This window comes from Apostichopus japonicus, chromosome 4, assembly GCF_037975245.1.
Source record: "Apostichopus japonicus isolate 1M-3 chromosome 4, ASM3797524v1, whole genome shotgun sequence".
NCBI lineage: Eukaryota > Metazoa > Echinodermata > Holothuroidea > Aspidochirotida > Stichopodidae > Apostichopus > Apostichopus japonicus.
In genome coordinates this window covers 26,496,992-26,507,130 of record NC_092564.1, presented here as the reverse complement: position 1 = coordinate 26,507,130, position 10,139 = coordinate 26,496,992, and the positions used below count along the sequence as shown (strand labels likewise).

Sequence of the window (10,139 nt, the reverse complement as noted above, 5' to 3'; positions counted from 1 at the left end):
TAACATGTTATGCACTACGTACTCTCGCCTAACGTTAGTATTAGTAATAATATTAGTAATGAACTGAAAGCCTTGTCAGACGGTAATTAGTCATTGTCGCAGCACTGACGATCAATATGTCAAGCGAGAAATCAGCAAATGAGAAATACAAATCAAGTGAGTATGTTTAGGATGCATGATCTCAACCTTTCAGTTAAGTTTTATATCAATTGCACCCAAAGAAAGTTAATTCCTTCAATCACCTACAGTGTCCACAGTACTGCCAGTATAGTCCTGGATTAGGATTCAGGAAGTTGAGATCAGCCTAGCCTACTGTATGTTCCAACTGATAGACCAGGCAAACAGTAGTTAAAAATCCAATGCCTCAATTCAGTGAACTCTCAGTTATTTTCTGATAACATTTTTTCTTACAGACTTAGGTCTACACTTTGTAAGTTAGTATAGTCTGGGCTTAGCCTAGGTCTAACTAGTATATGATGAGTCCACAGTCGCTTCATATTGCTAACACTGAATGTCTGTTTACCTGCAGAAAATTCTTCCTTGCAAGACTACAAGGGCCAGAAGAAATGGTCTTCCCGTGGGGAGCTGAGTTCTCATAGTTCTGCTACACTGGAGTATCCAAGCAAGAACTCCAAAAAGGTTGGCAGTTTGTCCGATGATGAAGATGAAAGGTACTGTACCTTTTATGGTCTAGCCTCTTCTCGTTGTTATCATTCATACAAAAGTTCACTGTTGTAAGGGAGGGCAGGGTCATTATTTTGTGTCTCTTGTACTCTAAAGACAATTCTTTTTCATGTTTCTTTTCTTTGAGAGCTTTGGTTGTATGCAAAAGAGATAGAAATGTATTGTATAGATGATGTGGTAAAACCCAGTTTCTAGTATACATCAAATAGAGTGTTTTTTGTAGTGCATATGCATTATTTTTTTTCTATGACAGAACATGCACCTTCAACAATATAACTATAGGATCAGAGAGTCATTAATCAAAAAGTGAGGAAACTGTGTAAAGGGCTGCATAGCTTCGTTGGTAGAGTGTCGAACATGTAATCCTGAGCCATTGGTTCATATTGAGATAAGCAATAGTTTCTTTACTCTTTGCAAAGTTGTTTACAACTTCCCAGATCCGTATTCCTGTTGTTGATTTACTGTATTAAGATGAACACCCAATTCTACATTTTAACTTATGATAAGTTAATATATAAAGAGTGTTAAAAAACCCTGAAATTTGTTATCTTTTTGTTTGTTTTTACTTCAGAAACAACAGTAAGAAGAAAAGGAAGTTGTTTGCTTTCTCCAGCAAATCCAAACGAGAGAGGAATGGCAGCGGTGACGTTAAAAAGAAGTCCAAGAACAAAGATGAGTTTAGCAAGGATGGCGGCCAGAAGCAGAGAGCGGCACGGTCAAACACAATCAGTGAACTCTCTGTCGCACAAGTACAGAAGCGTCTGTGTGAGTTGCTTTCATGGATTGTTAGATAACGTTTAAAAGAATGTACATAAAATTCTCCTAATTGTACCGATAATTTTCAGAATCCTTAACATCTAGTTAATATGCTGACTTTATACAACACACTGTTACTTGTTTTTATTTGTATCATACTGGTCCATTCTATATACTTGAAAGTGTGTTAATTTTGGAATATGTTGGCTATTTTATAAAGATGCAATTTGCTTGATTTCAAATATGGTTGTGCTGTTTATAAACCATGCAGGTAACTTACTCTACTTTTTATTCTATTTTTCTTAGCTCGGGAAGTTAAACCTATCTTTGGGGTGGAGTTAGAAGATGCTGTGAAACAGTCAAAGTCCCTGGATGGTATAGAACTTCCTTTGATCATCCGAGAGTGCATAGATCATGTCGAAGGATTTGGTAAGTTAACAAAGTAAATATTAACAGGAATTGCAGAGGTCCTTCTGTAGAATATCTAGGTGTTGGAGAATGTATTAAAAGTGGATGTTATGGTTTAAAAATTTGCTGGGGATTGTTGGAACATCCTCCACCCAATGTCCTTGTTTGCATGTTTGTAAATTTGTGAGCAAACTCTTACTTTGTTCTTAACTCACTTGTCTCCTCATTTGCACCTGTGTCACTATTAATTTGTGTGAGTTCACTTCACATTTTTTTTTGTGCAATAACTGTGCAGGACTGGACACTCCTGGAATTTATCGAATTTCTGGCATCAAGTCCAAAATAGAGGCACTGAAGAATTCCTACAACAGTGGACGTGGTGTGGATTTGAAAGAGTATGATGTGACCGTGGTAACAGGATTGCTGAAGCAGTACCTACGAGAGCTCCCAGAGTCTGTCCTAACCCAAGAATTGAATTCAAGGTTTGAAGAAGCATCAGGTAATTATAAAAAGTTTTGTTTAAACTGAGATATTACAGCACAAAATGATGAAGACAAGAGTAGGTTTCCTTTAAGGGTCGTCAGTATTGCAGCAAATTCATGCCAAATTCGGTAAAAGTTTCCAAAATGATTGTTGTGCTGATTCTATCGTTCAAAACCTATTCCCAGACACTGTGGAGGGTCGAAATATATGGTTAACGTGAACCAGTGAGGAATAACGCGGAACGAAAGGTGTAATCTCAAATCTGTTTTGCTATAATCCCATCGTTAAATAGTTATTGGTGCATCTAGTTTTGAATGTTGTCGTTGTGTGCTATATCCTCACTTATATTAACACTCAAAGCTGTCACAAATCATGACAATGTGGTTGTTAGTTGGAGACTATCACATTAAGTATACATTTTAGAGCCAGCCATATTAACATATGAAAACCTATGATGAAGTTGTTATTGTCATCGAGTGTTGTGATCGAGTAGGAGTCCTAAGACACTACTATTTAGGAGTGGATCTCAGTCTTTTTGGCAAAACGAGCTACATCACACTGGTGCACAGAGCAGAAATAAGCTGGAAGTAAAACAAGACTTGCTTTAAGTAAATGTAGCTAGCTCCTTTAAAGGGATGAACTACTGTGAACAGAAGAGACTGTTTGTTCTTGACTGAGTAAAATCAGCCAGCTAGGTGTTTATAGCTTTCACTATTTGCTAGCAGAGAGAAAATTCAAGAAAAGACAGCAGTACTTACAAATTTGCTTTGGTGATGAACTCTTCTTTTGCCTTCCTTGTTTCGTATTCACACAGCCGTACCTAACGATAATCTTAGGGTTGAGGAGTTCTTGGGAGTCCTGAATGATTTGCCAACTTGTAACTACACCTTACTCTCCTGGATCATAATACATTTAGTGCATGTGTTGGATCATGTAAGTAATTGGTATTTAAATATCACGTTTGTTTCTTGTTTTTCTTTATAAAGCTAGGCAAATGGAGAATGCAGGTGGTGACATGATGTGATCTATGATAGGGTGTTTACAAATGGGAAGTGCAGAGAGGGAAAAAGAGTTTTAAAAACGACTATTCGTTTAACCATAAAAACTAATGAAGATGGAACATAACTTTTTGTAATGAAATGCTGTTTTACAATTAAGTGTAATTTTTTTTGTTTCAATTAGGCTGATGTTAACAAGATGAGCATACAGAATCTGTCCATCGTGTTCAGTCCCACCATGAGGATCAGCCATCGAGTTTTCTTCCAACTCTTCACCAACTGGGAAATTTTCTTCGGTCATGTGAAACTCAAGAAGTAAGCACAGGTTCTTTTGTGATTTTTGCCTTATTTAGGACAAGCCTATTTTAAGAATTTTATACTTTTCCCTGTACTCTTTTCAGAAGGATTTTATGGAAGTCTGCATTGTGGAAAGTATCAGAAATTTGAGTTTCAATGTTTGTGGTTTGCATTATATGCTTCTGTATTCAGATATTATCTTTTCTTCACTCTTTTGAACTCTTTCCTCTTTAAAAAAAAAAAAAAAAAAAAAAAAAAATTCTTTTTCAAGCTAAGGAATTTGTGTTAGTGTTGGATAGAATTTTGTTACCTATGTAGCTAGATAAAAGTATTCTTCATTTTCAGAAAGTCATTACTACATATGAAATTAATCTCACTTTAAATTGTTTGTTTTTGTTTCAATAGGTGCAAAAAGCCGTTGCAGCTTGACTCGTCAGGTCAGGTACAGCTTCCTGATGGTGTTGAGTAAGTCAACCTTCTCTTATTATGTCTGTTGATGTGATTTAAAGGCTCTGTTATCGCTTATTTTTTATTTCTTGCTCTTATAGATTTGATGCTGGTATTTTGCATTAAATAGAAGTGGGATGGAGGTGAAGAGCAGTTGGGAAGTGTGGGGACCGGGGGATGGAGCAGGCCTAATGATGAGGGAGGCAGAAAAGAATGGGATAAGATGCAGATTAGATATCAGTAGTAAACTTATAACAAGTGTGGATGACCATTTCTATGTTTTCTTTTAGTTCTTTGTTCTTGTTGGAGAGTGTGACATTCCTAACACATTCCTTATGTAATAACACTCATTTCTTCCTATGTGATGCAGGGAATTGGAAGAAGAACTCCAGTTCCATGAAAGTCTCCTCAACAAGATGCACGAAGATCTCAACAAAGGAGTCGCGTCACACGTACGTTATGATATGATAACCGTGTTACTGGACTTATTAAATTAATGAAGGACATGAAAACTGTGCCTATTTTACTGTTCACACTATAAAATAAAATGTTTTTAACTTGTAAATCTATGGTTATGCCATATCACAAAAACTATGATTTTTCAGACCTCTGGGCTAAAGCATGGGCTGGGGACAAGGTAAATCAATGTTGATACTTTGGACACAGAAGAGCCATTTTATTTCTTTGCACTAATATAAACTGTTATGTGGTGTTATGTATCTTTGATCTTTCATTACTGTTTTACCCTTTTTAGGGTACGGAAGAGGAATTGTGGGAGGTACAACGCATAGTAACTCAGATGAAACGCACGGTGAGAATTTGGTCAAAGTATCTGGAATTAATTAAATCATATTTTTTCTACAAGGTTCTGAACTATCAGGGAAGGATTTATAGTAATGATTTTAATATCTGCTCATTTTCTACTTCTCAAAAATAAACAATGTAGTTTAATGTATGTTATTGATTATTGTCTATTTCGCAACAGTTCATTGAGATCAATATATAATCAGTTGCCAAAATCTGTCGTATTTTTAGTCACCGACAAAGATGACGTGACTTGAAGACACCTGATACTGCGGGCTTATTCATTTCTTTAGTGGGCATCCTGGAGAATTTTTATTCCATTTAGTATGTGTGTCAAATATGCTTGCAATTTTTCCTAAATTGGACACAAAGTTGCCTAAACTTACCCACGTTAGTATTACTGTATCCCCATGAGAAGTTAAAAATCACTTATCTTGAAAATAGGGTTCACAGATACATTCCCATCTGCCCTCTACTCCTTTCATCCCTGCCCATCCCATCCCAACCTCATCACACCCCCCCCCATCTGTAACCCCATTCATTGGAATTACTGCATGAGTTTCCATTAAATTTGGTTTCTTCACTTATAACCTAATACATATTAGTAGGCTTAATTCCACTCTGCTGTCAAAACACAGAGAGTGGTATCCAAATTCCTAATGATATTTTTTTAATTTTTTATTCAGCTTCGCAAGGCTAAATCTGTCCAGAAGCAAGCAGCCCCAAAGCAGCAGGAAGACGACAAAAGTGATAGCGTGGACCAACTGTCCACGGATTCCAAGATGGACGATGGATCGAGCACTGGTACGGATGAGAATAAGCTAACAGAAGGAGGGGAGAAAGGTAATTAACCAATTTGGATGGGACCTTTTCTTATGTGGTAAATTTGAAGTGTGAACAAATTGTCCAGAGCCTAGTTGATTATTAAACAACACAGCTGGTTAGCTATAAAGCAGCAGACCTCTGTTTACCTGGGTCACCTCCTCATATGAATACAGTAGAGCCCAAAAATTGTATCGTTCATAATCTGTCACATTAATATTCAAAGCAGGTGTTTCAAAACTTTGAGAAATTCCATTCTATGCAGGGAAAAGCTTATCGAATCGCATCAAGGTATGCAGTATGGTTAATTGCTATACAAGTACAAAGATGTATAGCAGGGGTTTTTTCACAGTAACAGTAGTATTTTAAATAAGGGACAAAATTCAGACCTTCAAAACTGCTACATAACATTTGAAATTCTTCCCTAGCTTGTGGAACAAACATTACAACATGCACTAGCTATAGAACACTTTGGTGCATATACCATATGTACTTCTAACCTTCTTTGCATGGAAGGATCAAGATGAATTTGTTATTTGGATCAATGTTGTTTTGGAGTGGGGGAGGGTGGGGGGGGCTCTCAAATTATGTCAAAAGCACTAGATGCTAGCCGTGTTATAATTTATCAAGTGGTGTCTACTTTGTAAGCAAAAGGTAAAAGGTTTGGATCAAAGCTCTGTCAAATTTACTTACAGATTTTAAGAATGAGGACATCACAAAAGAGGAAGAAAAACCTGTTGTTGCTGCAGATGGAGAGGCCGTTGCGCCAACAGACGCAGCAGAGGTAAAGCCAGTATCACCGGAAGAGGTAACTGTTGAAATAGAGGAGGAGGAGGATAAAGTACAGCCAACAAAGGAAAAGGAAACCAAGGAAGAAAAGCAAGAACAAGAAGAGGAAGATGAAGATGAAGAAGAAGTAGAAGAAGAAGTAGAAGAAGAAGAAGAGGGTAGGGTTTATTTTGTCCTAATCAAACAAGGGGTGTATGCTTCTATTTTGTTAGTTTGTTGAAGTGATTATGTCATAACAGGTGTTTAAAACGTCTGTATAGTTTGTCAAAGAAATATCACCAATTAGCCTAACTCCTCCCATACTAACATAGCAGAGAATGTTCTAGCCTAGCCCATTTTTGCATACAAGTATCTGAGCTGAAGTGTTTTATTTGATTTGTTTTCAACAGAGTCTCTGGAATCTCTTTACCTCTATTACTCTGAGTTGACGGCCAAGCAGGAGGAGCTGAAGAACATCCGCTCAGAGCTTCAGAGGAGGATTGAGATGGAGCAGTTAGAGGTTGCAAGACTCAAGGCCGAGGTAGAAGCAGCAAAAGTAGAGCCCAAGATGAGGGCCTCCAACTCCAGTAGCGTTGATATCTCGGACAACTCCAGTAGCGATAGTGTATCCTTACAGATATGTATTGCATGACAAGGTAGCTGAGAGGAAGCAGAAAAGGGGATATGAGTGATTGGGAGGGGGTTGTAGAAATGGGGGGGAGATAGGGGGGGAAGATAATACTCAGTCCATTATATGCACTGTCAATTTGTTCTGTACACTGGGTTAATATCTGATGTGTTAAATGACTACTTTTAAATCATAGTAACTCGGTGATTAAAAGGTTCTATTAAATTCAATAACGGTTTTGAAAACAACCAATACGATAGAAAAAAAACAAAATATGTCATGCGTATAACACACAGCAAGTAACCGTTAAGCAGTTTTGCCTGTGTATTTGCATATGCGAGGAACCAAATAATTCACCAAATTCTTTTAACTTGATTAAATCGGTAGAGTGGTAAAGTCTCATTAAAGACTTTTCTAGTTATCTTCACCAAGTCAGTGCCATTTTTGCATTTGTTGAATTTTCTTTAATTGTTGAACAATAACAGGAAGAAGAAGAGGAACTCCAGGCTATCTTGAAAAAGCTTCAAGAAGATAATGAGAGATTAAAGGTAAGGTCAAGCATTTCTACTATGACTTGGATTGTCATTGTAGGATTTGTATTCTTCTCTGATCGATAACTTTGTTATCTAATTTTTTATGTCAAAGAGACAAAAACCATTGTTAAGAAATAACTTATGGACTGCAAAAGTCTGAGTTGGTATTAAAATGTATAAATGTTATAAGGGCCTGTATTGTTTTGGAAGCAAACCAAAATAAATGCATAGAAAACTGTTTCACATGTGTTTAATTTATTTTACCTTTGAAGAAGCTAGTGCTAGGATCTGAATGTCATGCACTCTAATTTATAAGTTATTTTTTTGTCATTGGGCATCTTTTTGCGGTTAGAGAATTGTTTGCCAATGTATATAGGGAGTCATGCATTGGCTATGTATCCATTGATAGACTCTAGAGATGGTCTGTGGGAGTAAGTATCCCTCTCATCCCACCCCTTCCCCCTCCCAATCCATTCCCTTTACAGACTCTCTTAAACTGCGCCTTTGATTTTACAAATTGCAGAAAGATAACGAAGACAGCTCCCTGATGATACTGACAACCAGAGAAGAATGCGCCGATCTGAAAGCTAAAATCAACGTGGAGGAACATCGCTCGGAGATTATCAAAGATCTCCAGGATGAACTGGAGAAAGACAAGGCCAAGAAAGAGAAAATGAGGAAGAAGAAAAAGAAGGAGAAGAAGAAGAAGGACAAAGATGATGAGAAAGGAGAGGAAGATGAGAAAGGAGATGATGCTGATAAGAAGGCAATTCCAGAAGGTGGGGATGTCTTCGGAGTCAGTGAATGTTAAATGCTATGGAGAAATATATCGACTAGTCGACCATCATTAACTTTAAATAATAGATAGAGATACTTGAGATTTAAATCCTCTTCATAAAAAGCTAACTCTTGCTCAATTTACAAGATATCTTGATGTGAAAGTTGTCTGTAGGCTGTCATTATGTTCCACTAAGATCTGAAACCTATAATTACTCTCCCTTTTGTTTTTCTATTGATATTTTGGAGGTAAACAGTCTTGAGAATGAAAACGATGTGAATTTTTTGGTCATATTACAAACTTGAATATTTTAGGATCAACTTTGACAACACACATATCTATCAACAAAAATGATAAAACAAACTAAACGATGAGAAGCATTAAAAATACAAGTGGCTCTGTGATGCCTTTAAACTGCTTAAGTCTCCAATTTTCTCAATAAAAGCACAAAATCTTCCAAATGGAAAAACATTTTACATACCTGTTTTTTGTAGCTGTTCTTTTTTTGTATGATGATGGAATCAGTAGCCTTTGTTGTATTGGTAACATAATGTTTGTCATTATATTACATCACATTACTTTGAATGTCACCTCACACTTATGTATGTTAATTTGTAATCTTGATCTGGTTGTGTTACATATACAACATTTCTGTTTCCCATTAGTGGATTCTTCTCTTCATATTATTATTTAGCATCAGCAGGTCAGCCAATTATTGCTTAAGTCATGGTCTTTATTATTGCCATCGTCTGTAGTATCACAAAAGTAAACAAAATCCTTAAACCTTCAACATTAATAATATTCTGCAAATAGAAGTAAAAGGATAAGACATTGCGATGGGTTTTTAAATATAATTTATGATTACCATATTTGGTAATTATTGTCATGCATTTGGTTTAGAGCAGTTCATACAGTGCAGCGACAACAGTCAAGGCTACTTGATATATTCATCAGTGTAGATTAACTGACCTCTGTGGGAGATTGAAAGGCTGTTATCAAAAGTTATGTATTGAATTGATGGGAAAGGTCAAAAACTGTTTATTTGTTGCATTAAGAATAAAAAGTAAACTATTTCAGTAGTGATTGGTGGCCTATATATAACAGTATTGCAATGAAAGAAATTCTCTCCACAAAGTTTTGTTCTTATATCAAGAATAGGCAAATATACCAAAATAATGCTCTCAACTTACCTCACCTCAGCTTGAATGGACCTTCAAAGCTAATGGCAGAAGAAAATGTTGTGTAACATTTTGGAGAAACATTTCAACATTAAAAACATTGTAAATTAGGTATGTAACTAGTGATGGTTTGAAAAGATTTGGGATAACTTTGTTTGACAGTAACAACAGTTCCACTATTAAAGATTAATTTTTAGTAACATTTCAAATATGTTTTGGTTTTTGTTGGACCGACATTTCAAGTTATCTTTAGTATTTAAAGAGAAACAAGGAAAATGTAACAGCAGTGCAATATGTATGCTACTTACACCATCACATTTAGACAATACACTCAATATGTAATCCAATAATAGAATCTTTCGTCTTTATCTTTTGTTATACATTTTTGTAATTTTTGGATTAAGAACGTTAAAGGGAGGGTCTGGTGTTGGACAAAAACACCAAATTTCTTGAAGCAGACTGTTCATTGATGAGACATCTTCCATAAAGCAGTGTGACATTTGGTAAGAACACTGAGAAAACTATAGGGCAATACAAACAAAATCAAATACCAAA

At 36.2% G+C, this 10,139-nt stretch overlaps 1 protein-coding gene across 1 annotated transcript; it reads left to right on the top strand.

Annotated features, from left to right (window-relative positions):
* Positions 1–5: 5 nt before the first annotated feature.
* Positions 6–9,939, top strand: LOC139966979 (uncharacterized). Its single transcript, XM_071970522.1, has 15 exons — positions 6–156; positions 530–671; positions 1,256–1,449; positions 1,747–1,869; positions 2,144–2,347; positions 3,146–3,264; positions 3,514–3,644; positions 4,032–4,091; positions 4,444–4,525; positions 4,828–4,884; positions 5,564–5,720; positions 6,395–6,646; positions 6,878–7,092; positions 7,581–7,643; positions 8,152–9,939. Exons 1-15 carry the CDS (start codon positions 117–119, stop codon positions 8,437–8,439), a joined length of 2,127 nt encoding a protein of 708 aa, XP_071826623.1. The 5' UTR covers positions 6–116; the 3' UTR covers positions 8,440–9,939.
* Positions 9,940–10,139: the final 200 nt, after the last annotated feature.